At 39.4% G+C, this 23,173-nt stretch overlaps 2 protein-coding genes across 5 annotated transcripts; both read right to left on the bottom strand.

Annotated features, from left to right (window-relative positions):
• Positions 1-2,620: 2,620 nt before the first annotated feature.
• On the bottom strand, positions 2,621-3,671 carry LOC119727506 (ryncolin-1-like). Its single transcript, XM_038199399.1, has one exon. It carries the CDS (start codon positions 3,576-3,578, stop codon positions 3,003-3,005), a length of 576 nt encoding a protein of 191 aa, XP_038055327.1. The 5' UTR covers positions 3,579-3,671; the 3' UTR covers positions 2,621-3,002.
• Positions 3,672-6,458: 2,787 nt separating this feature from the next.
• On the bottom strand, positions 6,459-21,265 carry LOC119727505 (magnesium transporter NIPA2-like). 4 transcript variants are annotated; one of them, XM_038199397.1, is made up of 7 exons: positions 21,092-21,265; positions 18,977-19,074; positions 14,070-14,327; positions 13,490-13,546; positions 11,396-11,486; positions 10,487-10,647; positions 6,459-9,764 (listed from the first exon to the last, which is right to left on the bottom strand). In XM_038199397.1, exons 3-7 carry the CDS (start codon positions 14,212-14,214, stop codon positions 9,133-9,135), a joined length of 1,086 nt encoding a protein of 361 aa, XP_038055325.1. In that variant the 5' UTR covers positions 14,215-14,327; positions 18,977-19,074; positions 21,092-21,265; the 3' UTR covers positions 6,459-9,132. The 4 variants fall into 4 exon arrangements, with proteins under 4 accessions (XP_038055325.1, XP_038055324.1, XP_038055323.1 ...); XM_038199396.1 differs by lacking the exon at positions 18,977-19,074; XM_038199395.1 differs by lacking the exons at positions 18,977-19,074; positions 21,092-21,265 and adding an exon at positions 17,251-17,598.
• Between the last annotated feature and the right edge of the window lie 1,908 nt (positions 21,266-23,173).

The raw sequence follows: 23,173 nt of genomic DNA, 5'->3' as shown, positions 1-23,173 counted from the left end.
TAAAAGTACAGAGAATATCTTCGAAGGAAGCATGAAGTTGATCTTAGCTATATACCAAAAACGCACTCCGAAATCAGTACCAGGTTCGCATAATGAGTTAAGTAAAAAGTTAATTCCGAAGCAAAGAAGCCTTCCCTCGTCGGTGAAACCTTTTGATTCCTCATCTGAGGGGTACCAAAAAGGACACGGAGACGACCCTGGTGCTTTCGGAAGCAGCTCTAAATCAGTTAAAAGTACAGAGGATCTCTTCAACAGAAGCATGAAGTTGACCTCAGCTATATACCAAAAACGCACTCCGAAATCAGTACAAGGTTCGCATGATGAGTTAAGTGAAAAGTCAATTCCGAAGCAAAGAAGCCTTCTCTCGCCCGTGAAGCTTTTTGATTCCTCATCTGAGAGGTACCAACCTCTTGGGGCTTTCGGAAACAGCTGTACATCAGTAAGTACAGCAAATCCCTTCAAAAGAAGCATGAAGCTGACAAGGGTGGATTCGAATTCAAGTCACAGCTCACACAGTAATAATCACTCACAGCATTCAGATAACTCCTTCCTAAGGCACGAGATGAAGTATCAAGGTTCACTCAGGAGACAAGACATGCCAATTACCTCAGCTCGCGTATCAGGTGAGACTGAAAAGAACGTGGCCATAAAACAACAGGCAGATTCCATTGTCAAGGACGCACACATCATAGATCTATCAATCCGCAGCACCAACCGATCACCACACTCGGCCAATCAGATGTACTTGAGGGCAGTATCGAGATCCCATTCGAGAGAAGTCTCACGAAGCGGGTACTTCCTCGCAGCCAATTCGTCCAGCAGTAGGCCTACCTTCTGGGATGGAAGTGCCTTCCTTAGTTCGAAACCAGAGCACCGACGCCAAGTCTGCATCACTGGCTGGCAACTCTGAGAGGTTCATGGAGATGAGACAACGGATAGGCTCACCTGCAATTCAGACATCGACCAAAGGTCTCCTCGATACAATCAAAGCGACCACATCTTCCCAGGCAAAGCGAGTGGCAACCTCAGTTTCCGATCCACGTTATGCCTCACATCAGTCATCAATGCGTTCGCCTAGCGCGAAGATGATACCACGGACGAGCATCCCCACAGACAAAGCACCGGGTGACACGTCGTCCACAAACACTCCAAAGTTGTCAATACTAAGGTTGCGGGATCTCTTACTTCTGGATGATGCAAACACACCATCCGAGAGTTCCCACATTAGACGTACATCATCAGTGGAACCTGACGAAAAAGTAGGCCTACCTACAAATACATCGCGGACAACTAGTTCACATCGGCTGGAGCGCCCCGAACCAAAAGTTGCATTTAACACCGCCAGACTGGAGTCTAGCATTCCACAACACGGCTCAGATAGGTCTGCTGGTCCCCATTGGATGAGACAATCAATATCTCAAGACAGCCCGAAGTCCGGGCGAGACCTCTTCCGCTGGCCTCCGTCGTATTCGTCTGATACCAGTTCCGATTAGCGGAGGCCAACTCCGACCGGTCAAATGCCATGTCATTAATATTGTGGCTGTGAAATCCGTAAACAAGCTTATAATTCAGTACCCCCTCAACGGCGCTTCTGCGCTCACGCGAAGACGCTACGAGATGATGCACATTAATCTTATAGGCAACTTCTGGGTTTGTGAACGAAAACAATTATCGCGGATATCAATTAGTTTAGGCAGTGCTCTTCTCGGTCTTTATAGCATACTGTCTGTTTATATTGCTCATGACCAAAAATCAACAAATCTTTGTTAGATAAAGCAGAAACTGGGCCTCTTTTTTTGTTGAAAAAGACTCCTCAGTTTACAAATCGTTTCTACTGGATTTAAAACCCAGCGCATCCTCATATAAGAATTATTATTTTTAAGCAACCTTTATCTGTGATTAGGTCTTTAAATTGGGAGTCAGTTGATTGAGCAAATGTTCAATTAGCAACTTATATGTAATTTTTATCAGAATATGTGAACGTTTCGAAGGCACGCTTGTGCTTGGGGCCGTCGGAGTTTGTTTTTGTTTATTATTTTGAAACAGGATAATTATATTTTTGGCTAAGATTGTCAGTGAGGCGGAATTGATGACAACTTGTATCGATTGTGTGAAGGTGAACGATAATTTAGTTACAATTGCGACCAACGATATCCAATAAATTCACAATTGAGTGTGATATAAATTGTTACATTACCGTCACCAATTCCCATTAAGTGAATGACATATTAATTTTTTAGGTCTGCAAATAATAATAAGAGTGATAAATCCATTCAAGAAATACGATGATGAAAATAATTATTAAATCTTCAAACATTTAACTTTTTTTAAAATTGAAAGGAAAAACGCTACCCTTGAATTTAAAAATATTGACATGTACAATTGACAATAAATAGATAAATAAATTGACAACAAATAGCGTATTTTGTGTTTAAAATTGACAAGCAAAGCATGAAGAGGCCGAAGGCACAGAAGTTTATTTACATTTCAAAAATGGTATTATAATGCAACCGTCATCTATCCAAACGCAGAGGTGATAAATTAGATTTTATAAAATTCAGGCACGGATCATCCGGGGGGGGGGGGGGAAATAAAAAAACCCAGCTCTGTCAAAAAATGTTAAATGGTAATAATGTCCGCCTGTGCACAAAATACGGACAGAGCAAGTTTGGTTAGTGGGTATTTACAAGAACGTCATTCTGTAAAAGAGTGTTAATAATCGTAGGATTTTTTAAAGCACCCCCATTAAAAGTATGGTAAGACCCCCCAATCTATTGATTTTCGAAACAAACCCATCTACGTACATTTCAGATTTTTATGCTGATGAAACCAACCGACCATGCAAAAATTCCTGGAATCGCACCCGAAATTTCCATCTAAGAGTGCGATGCAAATATAGAGCTATAATTTAATATAGCTCTATGGATGCAAATCACTTCCAATTAGAAAACGATTGCCGGTTTCGATACCCATTTTGGAACTATCGAAACTTCAATGGATGGTTATGTGGGGCGCTGACCACCGTCAATTATTTTACTAATATAATAAGGTCGGATTTTCATGCTACATTTCTTGACGGACTGAGGTTTTTTCCAAGTGAGCCATCTCATGCTGTCCATGTTTGCTGTACGTTGTCCATAGTACTTGCCATTCAGATTGGAGACGTAACACCAGTCATACCACCATGCTCCGATGCTCATTCTAGCACAGCTCTCGGTTGGGTTATTGTCATTTTCCTTATCCTTGGTGGAGAACAGCTTGCCATTGTGCTTCCTTGTCAGCGAGTCTCCTGCCGGGCTACTGTCATTGTATGAGGCAACTTTGAGCTGATAGTTGTCGCCAGAAATTTGAAATTGTCCGTATTCTGCGTAGACTTTCTCATTGTCCCAGTCCTCTAACTCGACCCTTAACTGCCAAGTTCCCTTCTCAGTCAGATTGCGCAAGATGTCATTCCCGATCCAGAACTCACCAGACAAGTCGCCGAAGCCCACCTGGTAGTCAGCCCAGTTGCGGTAGAAGTCCACAGTACCATCTTGACGTCGCTGAATGACGATCCATCCTCCACCGTCAGTCTCCATATCGCAGTATACACGGATGCCATGGCTGATGAGTCCACCAGGAAAGATTGTGTAGATACCGCTCACAACAAAGCCTGCCGCCAATCACTCCTTGTAACTATTGTGACGAAACAAAAAATACCGAAGATGGTGTAAAATAGAAATTGATGGTAATATGAGACAGACGACAAAAACAAACTCTTTGGGAAAAACCATCTATCTGTACAGCTCGTTTTATGTCCTTGAATGGTTTTACAAGTAATTGCATCTCAATACAATATAAAAAGGGCAGCAGCTGATCTGAACAGTTTTTACCTTGATAAGATGACAAAAGCAACACTTTTTTCTGCATATGAACTTTAAAAACGGTCCATGAAATGACTTTTTTAAGAACACTTTTTGTGTAGCTTTCTTCACCACTAAATGTATACAAACTATTTCACATCCTTTTTTGGTTAATAATTATTATTGAAAAGTGCACTACTTTAAACATTAAAAAAATGTCCATACTTTTCCGGACAACTGAGAGCACTGTTGCTGCGATGTCATTTCAGGAAGACACTGTTCAGTTCAGGGGTTCTGAACACACAAATTTGTTCATTGAAAATATTTGTGAGAAAAGTTTGCTCATTTTCTTACTGCCATTTGCTAACACAAAAATCGCCAAAGAAAAGAATTACGACAGCAAAACATCCACAATTCTGGCAATTTTTGATGCTAAAATAGCTGTAACATTGAGGTTTCTGCCTGAATAAAAGGACATCGCACATTTGTTTATGAATATGGAAATTCGCATTAGCATAAGAAAATGCACCCAAATAACCCTGAAAATGGCAAAAACGATGATTGAAAATAAGTTTAAATGCGACACAAAGGTGCATTTTCAAGGACTGTATTAAAACAAATTACATAGTATAGGCCTATGCTCTTTTTAACAATCAATCAGGCGTTACTGAAATATTGAAATACGTCTTTCTCGTTACTATCTGACCAGACATGCAAACTTTTCAACTGCCTACCTCGTTTTGTTCAATGCAATAGAGACGTCCAGATATGTTGGGATCTCTGATGAAGTGATGCTGCAGTCAACCTAAATATAAAGTATAAGAAAAATATTACTCAACCATGCTCATGTTGTTTCCCCTCATAAGTCATCATGCCTGAGACTGAGAAACAACACGGCCGTATAAATAGCAACTACACCGTTACTAAATCAACCATTTATTTATAAAGGGCATGGGCTACTTGAAATTTTCAAAGATGGTGTACGTGAACCTGATATCGATCGAGCTCAAAGTCAGTTTATGTGGGCATGAAAATCAATCACATCCAACACAGTGCTTATTTGAGATACAATTGAAAAGGTACTCACAGTTGATTCATTGAACGCGTAGAAACTGCCAGATCTCATCTTCAGCCTCCGAGTGCCGTGCAAGTGTGATGCATTGTTGAGAGCACACTGGCTTGTCTCTAAGATGTAGTTAGTAGACTTGCAGTTGGGATGATCAAGACACAGATTGAAGGCCAACGGATTGATGGAAACTGGGATAGCCAAAGCATAGTCGACAAACCCACACATGGGTTGGCCACCGAAACTTGTGTGAGCAAACGCAAATGCCCCCAACGCAATGGGAATAGTGATGAAGAGCGAATACTGTAAGATTTTACCACTGGCTGCCATTTTGGATGGTGGCAAGGAGTTTCAAATCGAAATTTATAAGCGAATTCTTTCTTCTTGCAGTTGCAGTTTTTCCTTCGAGTGCCACATAAGGAGTGATATGGTCCCATATCTCAATCATCACTGGTGTTGTTCAAGCTGTGCGCCTTTTCGTCCATCATTACTAGACGATCAATGTAAATTACCGGCCGACGCCAGTAAGCAATATGCTAAAAACTGCCAATTTCACCATCCTGCAATAAGTCTGCAGCGTGGTCGCACCGTTTAGGTCTGTTTCATATCACCTTGGTGAAAAATTGTCTGCAATAAAAACACCAGGCGTAACACAGAGGGAAGAACGAGTGTCAGACACGCCATGGATATTTTCAAATCATCTGTAAAGAAGCATTTAGAGCAGAAGTAATTCGTGCTAAAAAAAAATTAAAAATCTGCAGAAAGATATTAAAACACCCCAAAGAGAAGAAAAATATGAAAATAGTGGAACAAACATCCTGCCATAATATATGTCATATAAATAAAATCCTTTTGTTGATACACATCTTGCAAAATGGAGATTTATTTCATATCTTGTGGTTTGTGGGCGTATATACGCACGACATTATACACGCACACCACTTATCATACTGTCGTACCCTTTGCACACAACTGCAGCGCATGATCCGCTAAGCTCCGCCCCATCCGGTTCGTAAGTGTGACGTCATTTCAACTTATGCCAAGTTCCGTGTTTAGCCAATGGCACCAGTAGTACGTGCGCGCGTGTATGACGAAGAAGTCACTTACGATTGTTTTGACCAATCACAATACAGGGGCGACTTGTACACGGCGTTTACTAAAACTGCAGAACCCGTGTGTATAAGGAGTTTCCAATTCTCAATCAGTTATACGGCATGGCTCAACAGTATGAACTGAATTAACAGAAAAGTTGGCACAGTATTGTTTTGTCTTGACCTTTGTCTTGGGAATTTATTTTTCAGTTAGTACTTCCATTCAAATCAGGAATGGCAATACGCACCTTGGAAATACACAATACATGGCCAACAGTATTGGTCATATTATTAGTCCTTAACAATTGTGGAACTAAAACGAGTTGAACTTGAATGAAATTATGGTATGCATAACCCATGCAGTGAAGGATGGGCCATGGAGAAGGGGAGGGGCAGAAAAGCGGGGAGGGGGGGGGGGGGGCTAAAAGCCCATTAAGAAAGTACACATATTACCGTCAGCAGATTACTTTGTATAACTTAATGTTTAAAACAAGTTTTTTATTTCAATTTTACTTTTTCTTTAAATCAACTTATCAAAGACTTTATTATCAAAATAATGACACAACAAATAATTAATCGAAACACTGGAAATTTCCCAAACGATGTAAAAATTTACATCAATTCACAAGACATGCCTTATATTCCTCACACGATACTTTCTCATCATATAAATATGAACGGAATTTCTTTTCCACATCAATATTAACATCCTTCTTGACAAATAGCTCCAGAAAAATTAAAATCGAGCAGTTGATTGACCCGTTGAATGCTTAAATAAGTCACGAAATAGAATATTTCTAAATAAGAATGTTACATTATGTACAAATTGATCACCAATATACACTCCTTGTACGCAAAATACAGGGTTTCTCTTATTTACCAGGAATATTCGTCACAGATAATCACACAACAAAGGCAAAAAAAAAATCAACAAGAACACTGCTACGGTAGTTAATTCTATATTCCTTGCTGTATTCAAGGAACCGCACTATGCAGTAAAGAAGGGGTATCGTCTCATTACTTTAAAAAAAATGAGACTTCAAGTCCCCTGAGAAGTACCATTGGCTAAATCCATAAAAAATCCTAGAAACGTGTGTAGATTTGCATGGGTCCAGGATAGTCAGGGTATAAGAAATGGACCAGCATTCATATTTGAATTGTTTACCAGTGACTGATCTAGTACTCACCGAGGGTATTGAGTACGGTGAAAGTTTGGATGTAATGAAGATCAACTTTGGAAGAAAACTTTAAATATTCACAATTTTGGCATCAAGGTGTTTAGGGCATTTTGGAGTTAGTATTAATTTTGTAGCCAAGACCTCATTTGAAAAATGATCAACTTTCTTGGGGATTGTCTTAAAACCTGTGATGAGGATGGAACAGAAACACAGGAGCAAAAAAAAGAAGAAGTAAAGTACTTCTGTGTTTTGGGGTTACATGGCGCTATTCTTAAGTCGTGTTTGCTGGTCAAAGCGTAAAAAGACGACGAAATATTCTTCCAGACCCTCTCAACTTTTACAATTGATGACTCGGGTAGCCGGTTATTTCTAACATATGAACAATTGAATGAACTGAAGCGCCTAATAATTGAACACAATTTTGGTTGCTGACATTGGTTGACAGGAATTGGTTCTGAAACGCAAAGTTAAATGCACTACGTAATATTAAACACCAATGGGAACATTTCAACACGAGAAGATCAGGGTCAACTTCGGGAGCATTAAGCACATGTATCTGCTGAGCACAAAATATATTCGCTAAGCCAAAACGGGTACTAATGTACCTTGCTTGTGACTGGTGTTCGGACGGTTTTCGCTAAGCGCATACATTTGTTGAGCGATATTTCCCACTTCGGAGGAACACCTGAATTATGCAAGAATAAGTTAATCACACCGAGTAAAGTCATCGTGCTTCACATCAATTAGAAAACTGGCAGCTGACTGTTATAACTTCCTAAACACTCACAAGTTATTATTTTCTTTCTACTGCACTTATATACAATACTCATTATTTCTGTTACATGAAGTACACAATTCACACTATATTAACTGTATTAAATTATTCAAATATATTTTTGTACATCTGAAACATAGAAACACATTCAACAGATGAGGATTTTCTATTTGTATTTATTTACATTATTCTTTTTTGTTTCAGATGTAACACAAGGATTTTCTGGATCTGAAAACTGCATATAAAGAAATAATCACACTGACCTTCAATTGACAAATGTTCTCACACACACACACATATTCACCCAATATTTTGCAAGCGAGAATGATTTGGATAATTCTTATACGACAAATTCATTGCCAAAGTAGCAACGGCTGTGCAAATGGGCAACTAGAAGTTCACCTTTCCAATGCCAATCTGCATGCTTCAATTGCATGCCATCTTGGTTGGGTACCCTGAAGTCAAAACAACGATCAGTGCATTGATTTGGAGTAAGTACAAGGTACCAGCCTAATTTCCACAAACGAGCCATAGCCTTGACTATGTTATTTCACTTCTGGCTACGGCTGGGCTGATAGGATTGAATGAAACAGTTGAAGCCATAGTCAAAGTCGAAAATTCCTACTTTGGCACAGCTCTTCTTATCCGTACCTGACGAGGGCGCCAAACACACTTTGCAGTAGAAGACATTTAACTGGCATGCGTGTACTTTTGATTTTAATTTATACAGGAAGATTTGAGGGTTACCAGTTTAGTGTCACCCTAAGCAGTGAACTGCATCAGCATGCGATGATTGGATGGATGTCCTGGATGTGCTTTAAGACAACACAGACTGACACGAACTGGCACAGACTGGCAGACTTTCATGAAATTGAAAATGAGGCTAATTGCGATGTCAATAAATGCTGCTTTGGATAAATAAGATACAAGCAAAGAATACCCCTTAAGAAGATGTGAAGTACTGTAAAGCTACACATTGCTAGAGTCCTTCACAAGTCCTCCAGACCCAAGACAAGTCACAAGCTATTCCTACGAACTGTGACAACGGCATTCCTTTGTCAGTGTTCATTTGCAACTACTTGTGAACTGACTTGTGATTTACTTGTGACTGACTCAATCACCACTCGGCTGACTCATTACTACTCAATTTACAACTCAGTTACAATTGTAAAGGGGCCACTCAGTCTATATCACGTGCTCTTCCCTCTTCAGCATTAGAAAGCAATGCCTCTGTCTCAATATTGCTATTAAATGTTGTTTCGTCCTGAACGTGGTTCGGCGACGAATCGTTGATACTATTTTGCCTGTTCTCCTTCTTTTGGGTGATGTTGGACAAATCTTTGAAACCCATGTTGAGGTCCTTGAAAGCGTGCAGCAGGAAAATCCCGCAGACGATGGTGGCGAAACCGGCTAAGGTGCCGAGTACCGACCCAGCGTCCATAGTCATCCACTCCTGGAAGAGAATGGCTGATGCGACAATGACGCTCGTGGTGAAGAACACGTAGTAAATCGGGGTGACCACGGAGGTGTTGAAGACGTCGAGGGCTCGGTTTAAGTAATTCATCTGTATGGAGATAAACGTTACCAGACACAGGATGAAGAGATACGTCAACCAGTTGGTGAGCACCGGTTTCCCGCTGAAGAAATCCTTCAGGGCTATGCCTAAGCCCTTGGCTGCCATGACGGACAGGGAACCGATGATGGAGCAGATAGTAATGTAGATGAGTATGTTCTTCTGGCCGTAGCGAGGAGCGTAGTAGAAGATCATGACACCAGACACCACAAACACTAGACAGATGTAAGTAATGAACGCTGGGAAGAACAAAATAAGGGAATATGGAGATAAAGATTAACAACAGTTGACTACCAGGCAATATCTCTTAGTTATAAACCGTTGTCCTGAGACATCGAATGTAGGCCTGTAAGCAGTAAGCACAGCAGAGGACAATTTTGAAATCCTGGCTTCGATCCAGCTTTGGCTTCATTTCAGAATTCAGAGTAACTAAGAATTGTTTAATTTCCCAACCTAATGAAAATACTCTAAACTTTGGCAACACATCCAGTGATTTACTGTTCTTGAATGCTGAGCCAGAATTCTGAGCCAGAATTCCCCAATTCAGCAGGCTCAGAATCTCCTGAAGGACATGTCGGTAATTAACCCTAACTCCTTACAGATTTTGGCTAGAAACCTTGCTGAACAGAAACATGCATCACTTGTCAAAATGACAAGCCCGCCCAGTGTAGCAAGATCCATCAGGTCAATAAGCTCAAGGTCAAAATGCCTCAGAGTCTGTGGTCACCGACTGCAGCAGGATGCAACTGTGGCATTGTTCAATGGGACTAGCTTTCGTTTCAGAATAAGCCGTTCATGCACTGGTGTTGATGGCTCAATGCAGCAAGGTCCCACAGACTTTTACACCCGATGTGCCGTGTTGCGTCTGCCTGGGCTAGGATTAAGCTAAAGTATCTAAAACTCCTCAAGAAAGTTGTCTCCAAGAAAGCATGCAGATGCACAGCTGTATGTCTTTCCTTACCTGGATCTTTGAGTCTCACCCCCAGCTCCGGCAGCGAGTTGGCCGCGTCTTCTTGAGGAGCGTGGATGACCATGACGGTGGATCCCATGATGCAAAGCAAACAGCCCACCTTACCTAAGACGTTGAGCGCCTCTTTGAGAACATAGGATGACATCACGGCACTGAGGAGTACAAAGAGAAACAAAACTACTGAGTGAGGACAACTCATTCCTTTGAAAGTGAAAGCTTTTAAATCTTGTTGTTTGTGGAATCCAAGCTCAAGTTGCCTCTCAATGGTCCAAATGATACGAACATTGACACTGAAGGACACTTTAGCACACCCCCCCCCCTCCCTGCATCCACGCTAAGGCAAGTTCATCTTATAAAAGACCAGTATTGAAGTCAAACAGCCCTTCTGATTTGAGGCGTGCGACTGCACCCTTACACCATCGCACGCCTAAAAGCTTCCTGAGAAGTGTGAATAATTGCACGCCTGAATGGCCCTGGACCACAGAATCACACACCTAGAAAATCACACACCTAGAAAAACCACACGCCTAGAAAATTTCACGAGTGCCTTTTCCCACACACCTGTGATTTTCAAATCAGAACGACTGTCAAACCCTCACAAGTCCATCATAAGCCAATCAAAAGTAAGTCACAAGTCCATTTACAAGTCCGGTCACAAGATACAGGGGGGGGGGGGGGCACAATAACAAAGGAATGACTTCGTCACCGTTTCATTCGAATAGCTTGTGACTTGACGTGGGACTGGAGGACTTGTGATGGACTTGCAGGGACTTGTGATGCAGTCAACTATAACAGTGGATGGTACGAGTTTGTACAAAACACAAATGAAAATTATTCACATGGTGAATTGTTACAGCGTTTTGAGCTGAATTTAAAACAGAATAACGCTTCTATACGTACGCAACGAGCACGCTGAGAGCACCAAGTGGAGTGACGAGTGTAGCCGGAGCAAATGCGTACGCCACGAAATTGAACAGCTCCCCAAAGCTCACTGTAATAAAGGTAAAATCAATGAGCATGAATTGCAAAAGATAATTTAAAGCAACATGGAGGAAGAGAATTTTCATAATTTTTTTCAGCTTTATGTGTAGATCACCATAATTTTTCCTGAAAAATTGAAACAATGTGACAGTTATCGGCAAGTAAGCACTGAAAAACTTAAATTATCTTGTTGAGCATGTCTCGTGAACTTTATCCTGAACTAGTTTGATCAAGGGCATGGTCAAATCAGCAGTTGATGTGTAATGTACATTTATCCTGTATGCTATAAACTAATGCGAGTCATCTTTGATTCAGCTACAGTCAAGTGTCTTCATGTAATATAATGCTATAAGCTCATGCTACATGTATAATGTAATGCTATAAACTAATGCGAGTCATCTTTGATTCAGCTACAGTCAAGTGTCTTCATGTAATATAATGCTATAAGCTCATGCTACATGTATAATGTAATGCTATAAACTAATGCGAGTCATCTTTGATTCAGCTACAGTCAAGTGTCTTCATGTAATGTAATGCTATAAACTAATGCTATAATGTAATGCTATAAACTAATGCGAGTCATCTTTGATTCAGCTACAGTCAAGTGTCTTCATGTAATGTAATGCTATAAACTAATGCTATAATGTAATGCTATAAACTAATGCGAGTCATCTTTGATTCAGCTACAGTCAAACGTCTTCATGTAATGTAATGCTATAAACTAATGCTATAATGTAATGCTATAAACTAATGCGAGTCATCTTTGATTCAGCTACAGTCAAGTGTCTTCATGTAATGTAATGCTATAAACTAATGCTATAATGTAATGCTATAAACTAATGCGAGTCATCTTTGATTCAGCTACAGTCAAGTGTCTTCATGTAATGTAATGCTATAAACTAATGCTATAATGTAATGCTATAAACTAATGCGAGTCATCTTTGATTCAGCTACAGTCAAACGTCTTCATGTAATGTAATGCTATAAACTAATGCTATAATGTAATGCTATAAACTAATGCGAGTCATCTTTGATTCAGCTACAGTCAAGTGTCTTCATGTAATGTAATGCTATAAACTAATGCTATAATGTAATGCTATAAACTAATGCGAGTCATCTTTGATTCAGCTACAGTCAAGTGTCTTCATGTAATGTAATGCTATAAACTAATGCTATAATGTAATGCTATAAACTAATGCGAGTCATCTTTGATTCAGCTACAGTCAAACGTCTTCATGTAATGTAATGCTATAAACTAATGCTATAATGTAATGCTATAAACTAATGCGAGTCATCTTTGATTCAGCTACAGTCAAGTGTCTTCATGTAATGTAATGCTATAAACTAATGCTATAATGTAATGCTATAAACTAATGCAAGTCATCTTTGATTCAGCTACAGTCAAACGTCTTCATGTAATGCAACCTCTTTACTATGCTCCTTGTTGTACATTGCGTTATGCGCAGCTACTGGTGCCCAGCCATGTGACCAACCTGGTCTCATATTTTCAGCTAGAGTAGCTTAACCAGTTCACGTCGGAAGACGTGAATACACACAAAGGTTTTGCAGTATTCGGAACGGATGACGGATAAACACGCAACAGAGGCCGGAAATATCTGTCTGCGACCCGCTCGCAGCGAGCGAGGCCGGAAATATCAGGGTGTGCTACCCGCAGATGACGGCCTGAACCCATCTGGCATTGAGGTTCGTGAAAAACAATCCCATACCTGGGTCTGGTCAATGTCAACATAATCCCGGCGCGAAGGGGTTAACAATCGTGGACTAGCATGCGTTTGATGAGGATATACTACATGTACGGTTAACCATAAGTTCTTGAGCTGCGTTGTGCTTCGCTGTAATTCATATGCAGATAAACATCTGTGATGTTGCATCAACGTCATAATTTGGGGTTACTGTCTAGTGCTGCAATGAAAATGTGATATATGACCGTACTTCTGGTTTCCTGCATGCAACAATACACAGAGGCTTACAGTTACGTAAAAGCATACTCACGTAAAAAAAATCCAGTCCACCAAAGCCATTCTTTGAGATAACCATAGCCACCATCACCTAGGTAACCAAAGAAAAATAAATTGCAATTATGGCGCAAGGCAAAAACCCAATATCGAAAAATGATTTTTATTCATTTATTTACTCTTACCCTGTCAGATGCAACACAGTGCATCCGCTGTAAAAGTCTGTGGGACCTTGCTGCATTGAGCCATCGACATCAACAACGTAAACAGCCAATTTTGAGACAAAAAAAATGAGAGCTAGTCCCACTGAACAGTGCCACAGTTGTATCCTGCTGTAGTTGGCAACCACAGACTCTAAGGCATTTTGGTCTTTGGATTTGTGACCTGTTGGATGTTGTTACACTGGGCAGACTTCTCACTTTGTGACTTTGACAAGTGTTGCATGGTGTCGTGATCAGTAAGCTTTCTTGCCAAACTATGCTGCAATGGTTAGCAAGTCACGTAAACTCTCCTTTTGTGTGAAAAAAGTCCCTCCTGTTTTACCCTTCCTCTACTTTTTTTAGGGGGGGGGGGTTGTGGGGGAAGGGTTGTGGGGGAAGGGGGGAGGATTATCTGACCTGCTCTAGTGGCATAAGTGGATATCTTAATCAATGCTTTCTTCTTGATGATAAAACTGGACCCAATGAAGACACTGGAGCTGACGGCTAGAGTCAAGCCGATGTAGAAATCCCGCATGGAGTTAGGGTCGGGCGTTGGTGCCATGGTAATGTCTTCAGGGCTGTCGGTGATGTTGTCCCAAGCCGTTGTTTCGTACGAAGTCGTCAACTCAGTGTCGGTTGAATTATCAATCCACAATGACTGATTTTCAAACGAATCTGTTGGGAGCAAAGATGGAAATGTGATTTTTCCCCCCCATATTTCCACAACCATTTTCAAATGCATTGTTTAATATGAAGCAAATGCAAGTTGATAATGATTACATTTTTATTTCGGATAGTGTTCATGAATGCATACAATTCAATTGCGGAATTCAATTGTTAAAATTTCATTGACTGAGCATTGTGAAATAATTAAGAAGTACATGTGCATGCATTAGACAAACACATGGTAATGCATGAACATGTACATGTACATGTACATGTACATGGGGTCATAGAGTCTGGGGGAGTAAGCTTTGAAGTGTTGCATACAATTCTACTACATGTACCAGCATAAGTAATCACTATTGAGTGGAAGTGTCCACAATACGAGTACAGTTACATTATAAGTAAGGAGAGAAAAACAAACATGCACATGTAGGCCTATGTGTTTTTCAGTTGATCATTTCACAACCCATTGATGTCAGTGTGGTTGGCGTGAAACTGAAGAAGGTGATTTGCCTGCCCAGACGCACTGACGAAACCAATCACAAGAACCCAAGCACACATAACAAACGTTGCACACATATTTCCTGCAACACTGGTCATGTGTAAAAAAAAAATATATACTCACAATACATGTACATACATGTATGTCTAGTGTCTACATTTGTACTATGTCTACCCATGATTTGCAATTTTTATGATGAGACACTATTTGTTGAGATTTCTAACATACATGTGAAGCAGGCAATACATGTACATGTACATTGTACAGTTTCAAAATTTCCCATTTTGGAGGATATTTTTCACCAGCTGCACAAAGTACATTGTACAACCATAGAGCAAGGAACAGACTGACTAATTACTTGCAAGTGCATGATGCAACCATCTTTCCCTCCTAGAGGATCAGACAACGCATGTGAGGAAATTGGGTAGCTGTTCTCTCATTAGCATTTGCAGCACACTGCTCATTAAAAATCAAAGACCATGTGTAGCACTAAAAGGCACGGTAAACACTTTCTCTTTTTAATTCTGGGTTTTAACACCGATTTCAGTATGTACCCACCTTTTGAAACAATCCGACAAAATTCATGTTTGTTTCTAATCCAAGTCCCATGGATTTTCACGATGAAAACTTTTTTGCAGGGTATAAAATGCTATGAGTAAAAGATGCCGCAAGAAACCCAACTTTGGCATGGATCAGTGCTTTAATTATACAATGTATGTCAAGCCATGCATTACAAGCATCAATGTAATAACCTTTTACAGTGTACTGCATTGGTAGTCTGGTGGTGAAGTTGTGAAAGGGATACCCAGTAGCAATATCCATGTATACATGTACCATTCACATGGTGGTACAAAGACACTGCACCTTATCACAATGGAGTGCTCAAATTTGTATCCTTGTGGAGACACGCACACAATAGGGAACAAAACATTGTAAAGGTCTCCACAGGGCAATTTCTAAAGATGAATAGGTCTCCACAAGGTTTTCACGAAATAGATACATGATTTTACTCAAAAACAAGGAATTTCCAAGGTGGGTTGATCTGTCGCAAATGGAAGAGTTTTAGAAAAGGGATATAAGGTCCGAATTTCAGCCAAGAAAATTAATTCTGGTTAAAATAAGAGCATTTTGAAACTTCACTTTCAAAATTGGAAACTTTACTACACGAGAACAAAGAAATGTCTCCACAAGGATACAAATTTGAGAGTGCTTGCTTATGTACATGTGTAAGAATTGCCAACTTGGAGTTGTGTGATTCGGCAAATATTGTAACAAATGGTATGCAAAGATACACAATGAAAAACTGCACAATATAACTTTTCATGACATCATGTTCTGTTGTCATCAGAGATAAAAAAGCGCGCAAATATGGGCATGTAAAGTGACACTCAAAATGTAATATACACGAACATGCAATATACATACATGTTTTACCTTGTTGGGATTACAAAACACATCATCCCAAGATTCTGTAGACCACTTAAATCAACTCCAACTTAATAAAAACTCTTTCTCAAGATCCCTGGCTTTGCACGGAACTACGGTGTACAATGCAGACCTCTAAAGCCTATCTGCATGTATTAAACATCAGTCCTATTGCTACTTAAACTATCATACCCCTTCAAACACCTGCGCGCATACACCTCCTTATAATATGTACCGGTCCAAAGTCTATTTGCTTCAATGACTCATTATGGCGCAGCACAGTGCTATGTACACAGTATTTGTTACAGACAAATGAACAGTTTCACCAGAAATCAATGTTGTAATCAATATCATTATCTATCATGATCATCTGAAGAAGGTAACAATAGAGCAAAAATCGGCACAAATTTATGTAAGTAGCCATAACAACTGACTGAAGCCTTTGTTTATGGTATAAATAAATGGAATGTACAACATTTGGTAATTTTTTGTTATCTTTCGGCCATAAATTGGGATATTTGTCTAACCCACCCCCTGGCAAGTTTACAGTCAGTAACTTTGTACTAGTGCAATTTTGGATATTTCACCGACCGTCCAATCCATTCTGTATGGTCTAATGAACTCAGTGAACATGTACAGTGTATCTGTGCTATAATATGGCGGCAATAGAGAATATGAAATGACATGCCATTCAACATGCCTCGTTCTAACATAAACATGCTTCGGGTCCTTTTACACATTGAAAATTACTTGCATCATCTCCATACCATATGCGTAAACAAGCGAGGGCGCACTCACCCTGTGCTTCACTCGCAACGACACTTGCTGCTTCGCAAATTTATGTGCTAAGCGAAAATCTGCGGAGAACCAGTTACAAGCAGACACTGCACAACATTTTGACTGGTAATCGCTCTTAGTCTTACTCTTAGCAACTTTCCATGCTCAGCACTGAGCAGACCATGGAATAGGCTCTTAGTGAGAAGGCTAAAAAATGCATACATTTACCTGTGCTTGTGGTGAACGTCACATTGTTTATTTCTTCCGCCATCAACATTTTGATAATAAAAATCCAAGTCAGGGAAAACTGGCATATGGAACTATTACTACATGATGAGTGCTTGCAAATTACAGACTATCGTGTGAATTAACGAGCTAAGATATACGTTATTTATACATCTGTGTTTGGATTTGCAACGCCAATAAACTTTGCCCTATGAGTGGTGCAGATGGTAAACAATAATACAAAAAATACAAAGATAACGATAAGGAAAGTTTATATAAGGCCATGCGCACAGTACATGTACACTCTGATTGTCTGAAAGATTAGTTTGTAATATAAATAAAGCCGAGTACAAAAAATAAGTAGTTTCTCCAACTTTCTTGTCTAGCCTTTTTATAAAAATGATGGATGATGGCAGATGGATAAATTCTTCCATTTTCTTGACCAAAGGAGCCATCACCCTTTCTACATAACTACAATTGACCTATTGCCGTTTGCGAGTTAGCCACGCCCCCTTGACAACCCTATGGAATTGTTGTGCACTAAGTTTTGTTTGTCTCAGATTCAGCGCGTTCCGCATCTATTTGTATATCATGTATTTGGACAATATTTCACAAGCTGCATTGACGGGATTCTGACGCGATTCTACCGCGATAGGTCAATTTTGTTGGAAACAAATTAAAAGATTATATCTTGACAATTTACGTGCAACATATAATTGCAAACGTATGAACTTTAAAAAAATGGAGGCGCGTGGGAAATAAGGAAACGGGCAAGAAGAGAAACTGGTTTATTTTTTTAAACGGCCTAGGGGAATGTGTATGATGTCACCAATGCTTATAACTGCAGGCTATAATGAACAGGATAGAATATGGTATGTGCACTACCACAAGAGGGCGCTAGGAATGATGATATTCAACAAGTAAATGCTTTCAGATACATGTTTAGATAGAGCATACCTTCTTTCCTAATTGCAATCAACTTGTTTGACCTTTATGTCTGGGCTTCCTGAACTTTTCAAGGATCCCACTCAGGAAAACAAACACAAAATCTGGGCAGCTTATTAATTAGTGCATTTTAGTGAATCCTAAATGACCTTGTCAAATGATCTGGGAGGGTAGGGGTTAACCCTCCTGCTGTCTGAACAGTCACAGATAGTCAAACAAAAATCTATCCTCTTCCCCGACCATGCCTTTTACACAGGCTAGTCACCAACAGTCAGATCATACTTCAAGCAAGCACTGTAACTAGTCAAATTCAGTCAACAGACAAAAGTGGGCACAGCTAGCTTATCAATCACCTACAGTCAAAGCATAGCTGTAGTGCTGTACCAAGTTACATAATCAGTCACAGTCAGTCAATCCTATGTACCGGTAGGCTGGGAGCTCTTAACTGTTAAAAACAGTCATTGGAATGATTTTGACTGAAATAACATGTGTGTTTGTATAGGAGGAACTTACAATGTAATTAATATTGACGGATTATGTTTGATTCAACAGAGTCTCCTCAGAAAACACAAACGTATGCACAAAATTACATTTCTAAACATTCATGTATGATTGTTCATTGCAACAAAACCATTCTCAAATTAATGCAATTGTTTTTTTTATAATCATGCCACATGCTACATGTACATGAAACTTGCATTCAACATATAACATTCAAGACTTAGCATGCTAAACATTCTAATGTCATGATTTTCTGCAACATGAGCCAAATGTACAAACTTACCTAACTGAATGAGTAGAGCTTTTGGCCCTACGCATCAACACAAAGAGGGCACATCCGTGCGTTTAACAGAAGATGAAAAGAAATTCGTTTGCAAATGTCTTCACTCGGCAGTCGTCCACAGAACAGTGCACACCACGTGGGGAAAGGGTGGGAGTGGTAGAAATATTGGACAGGATGGGAGTAAAAGAAAAAGTGGAAAAGGTGAATTAAAACGGTGCATGCAATGATTTAACCACTACCAGTGACAAATCCACACATATATGTTACAGGATTATTTGTTACTTTGTCTAAAGAGGAAACTTAGCGCAGATGGCAATCTTGTAAATACTTGTGATTAGATTTTCTTTTCGCTTAGTAGCACACCCACGATGCACGGGACAAAACTGTGACTCAGATAAACGTCCCTTTGAGAGACGTGTATATGAAAAGGTTGGGACTTTCACCACCTTTCTACAAGTACAGTAAGTTTGGATCTGGTGTTCACGTCATGCTCAGACAGCAAAGAAATGGGATTTTCAGAGCCTGCTTAATTTTGTCCTTTTTCCACAAGCTGGATATTTTCAAGGGATTTCTTTCAGCATTATAGAAACATTAAGTGGTGGACAGCCGTGTAGTCAGGCAGAAACACATGGAAAAGTAAGGTATCTGATAAAGTAGTTGTTTCTACGAAAGTTTATACATTGTGTAATTACAAAGTGTTATTCTTGTTAGACATTTTAAGTGCTACCTTACTTTTCCATTATAGAATCCAAATAGTACTCTCCACAGTATTTTGTTGTTGGGTGGGGGGGGGGGAGGGGGGATGTATTGCAAGTGAAAGTATTGCAGATCCTGTGGGATTTCTTCAGGTTTAATTTGCAAAAGCAATGGCTTGTCTAACCGCCCCAAAAAGTTCACTTAACATCCAATGTTATCTTTTTTTATGCTTAGCTTGGACTTGAAATGTTACAAAGATGTGGAGTTTGAGTGAGAAAAAAAATCTAAGTTTAGACAGACCACAGCATTTCCTCATGCATGCATGAAAACTGTTCAAAATAAACCCGATTTGCCACTGATTAAATGAAATTCGTGCAAAGTTGAAACTTAAAGAAACTGGTAAGGGTGTAAATGAAAAGAACAAAAGAGAAAAAAAATCACAAGTTTTTAATATTATATACCATACACAAGTCATGAACTTACACAACAATCACTGTACATCCATTAACAATTTTAACTTAAAAATGGGGAAACACTGAGGGAAAACACTGCAAATCAAAGGTGATTTTATTGTTAAATACTACATGTATTGTTAAAGTTGTCAGAACAGAAGATAGCTTAGAAGAAAAAAAGGTGCAATTGTTAATGTTTGTGATACAGAAATAAGTTGTCAAAAGAGATAAATTTTGAAACTTACTTAGTGCCAATATTTAAGTTACATGTTGTGAAGTGGTAAGAGAAAATGTAAAAAATAAACTTATTGTGCTCATGTGTGTAGGAAAACTTTTACTGATGGGCTCTGTCGCGTGTCGACGCTCAGGTTTGGTGGTAACAAAAAGCTGCTATGACATGTAGATTGAGCACAGAAGATGTACATGTACACTCTGTGCCACATGTCGTGAACAAGCGGTAGTCTATGGAATAACTGCTTTAATTTGTACACAAGAGTTTATGATATTATTATTAGCGCAGATTCAGCAACTAAATGAGGCAGTGTATATTTAGCCGGAGTCGGCTAAATTTAAGTAAACAATATTTTGCCGGCTACGCCAAATAAAGAGAAAGACAAAATCCACAAACAATGCGTAACAGTGAATCTGTAAATTTGTACACTAAACTTTATTTAGGCTAACTTTTGACGGAAAAGAAGGCAACCAGATCAAATATAAAGGATTCCAGGATTCCTACCTCCATGGTAATTTGGTTACACAACAAGCATTGACAAGTGCACAGTTTTGTACAAAATAATGACATTGACACAGTTACCACGCTAACCCGGATCCCATCTCTCGATTGATGAGTCACTAACACATGAACGTCAGGGAATCCAACACATTAAAAAAAAATGAAACTCGTTTTCAATTTCATGATCAATTTCATTTGTAAAGACGAATTCTCGAAAGAAATAAAGGCACCTACCAGACATTAACATTTTCACTGGAAATCATTGATTGGTATACACTAAAATCGTGGCTCTTGACACCTCTTTCATCCACCAAAAATGAGTGAAATGAGTTAGATAAAATGTTTGACTTCTAAGCGCCGATGCACGTACTGTATGTAGGCGTGTGTGTAACCACTCAAGCGTGTATGGTCTGATTCATGTAAAATTAACGGTGCACATTAATAGCGCCCTCTACAGCGTGGCGCTTTCGCTCACTACCCAATTGAAGACATGTACCAAAGTACGGATATAGGGGTTAAAGGAGATGCGCGATAAGAGCGTTGAAAATTGCCTTCTTTTAGAGAATGCCGGTGATAGTTTAGACTTGACTCAAGTCGGAATTGCTTTAAGTCGGTATCTTAATTTAAAAAAAAAAAGTAGCAAAAATCACTTAGTTTACGTCTTTCCAGATGCCCGACAAGGTACACTTCAGCGCGCGTTCCACTTCAGTGCCGTATAACAATGCGCACACACTGTATGTACATTGTACAACATGCGTATTACACGTACATGTCACTGCATGTGTGTGCATGTATTTCAGAGCATGTGCATACATGTGGTGCAAAAGTTAGCAATTCCGACTTGATCAACCTGCCATCAGCTTGAAAATAACATGTACATGTACGTTTTTAACATGATGGTCCGGATTCGACGCATGAGGGCGCGCGTTATGTACTGTAAGTATGCGATATGCGGTGTGAGTGGATTTACTATATAGGCACAGACCGAGCGCAACCCAGACTTGGCCAAGTCTACATCCGGAATTGAAAAGGTTATGAACGAATTTTGAAAAGAAACTTAAATTGAACAATTAAATTAAAATTATAATGTTTTCCTAATCCCATTTACTGCTGAAACAAAACGAAAACAAACAAACAAACAAACAAAACACCCCAACACCCCAACAAACAAACAAATAAACGGAAAAAGGGGAAAAAGCAATTACGAAAATCACCTATAATGTTGTTTATTAAATTTCAGTCTACCCAAGGCAATGTTCCTTATTGTTTCATCGTTCTTTTTCATTTTTCTTTACCGTCATAATTATATATATATTTTTAATTTCGAGATAACTGTGAGTTACTAAAATACAGTTTGTCAACAGGGCGGGCAGTAGGAGGGCCTCTTGTCCTCGTACTGCTGAGATTTTGTTTTAAATTTGGTGCATAATATCGATCGGTACTTGATGGGTCTACTTTTTTGTTGTTGCAATTAATATACTTTAAAAAAAAGTTTGCAACTTTGCTTTATGATTTTATACTCCACAATTGTGCATTATTTTAATCGTTTATACTTATATGTAATGCTTTTAGTGCTTTTGATCGTTTTTCATATTGACCTTGCGATTACAAAACAATAATTGTGTAGGCCTAACACAAAAGACACATTTCACATGGTTATTATTTCCTTTAAAGCTTGTGCATTCTTATTCAGGTGGGATTTCAATTTGGGTATTTTAGGAAGAGCAGCAGAGGGCGCTATTAACGTTCAATTTTTTTTTTTATGACATTTATCAAATTACAGCTTTGTTCCAGCTCTATTTTTCCCCTTGCCTTTGGTATCCGTCTCTGGCCCGATATTCATTTACAAACCCTCACGCTCCAAATAAAGTGAAAATATCATGCATACTTTTACCTTGTTTAATCTGGAAACTCCCAAGGCAGTTAGCCAGGGATAAAAAAAAATCGTGTACCTTGCACCCGAAGCCAAATCAGAAACGAATCCTAAGTTTAGTACACTTCCATGTGAAGATGGTTGCCGTAGAGGACGCTATTGATGTGCACCGTTAATTTCAGTCTAAAGCCACAGCTGGTGACAAAGCCGATGTTTGATAAACACGCCGTAAAAAAAAAAATCCGTGAGGACTAGCCATAGAGGGCGCTATTGATATGTACCGTTAACTTCAGTTCGAAGCCTCGGCTGGTGGCAAAGCCGAGGTTTCGTAAACCTTACTGAAAATCAGTGAGACTTGTCACCGTGGAGGGCGCTATGTATATGCACCGTTAATTTTCACATTTAGAGCCAAAGCTTGTGAAAAAAGACGAGGTTTGGTAAAC

This window comes from Patiria miniata, unplaced genomic scaffold, assembly GCF_015706575.1.
Source record: "Patiria miniata isolate m_02_andy unplaced genomic scaffold, ASM1570657v1 HiC_scaffold_20, whole genome shotgun sequence".
Classification (NCBI taxonomy): domain Eukaryota; kingdom Metazoa; phylum Echinodermata; class Asteroidea; order Valvatida; family Asterinidae; genus Patiria; species Patiria miniata.
This window is presented reverse-complemented; position numbering and strand designations above follow the sequence as displayed.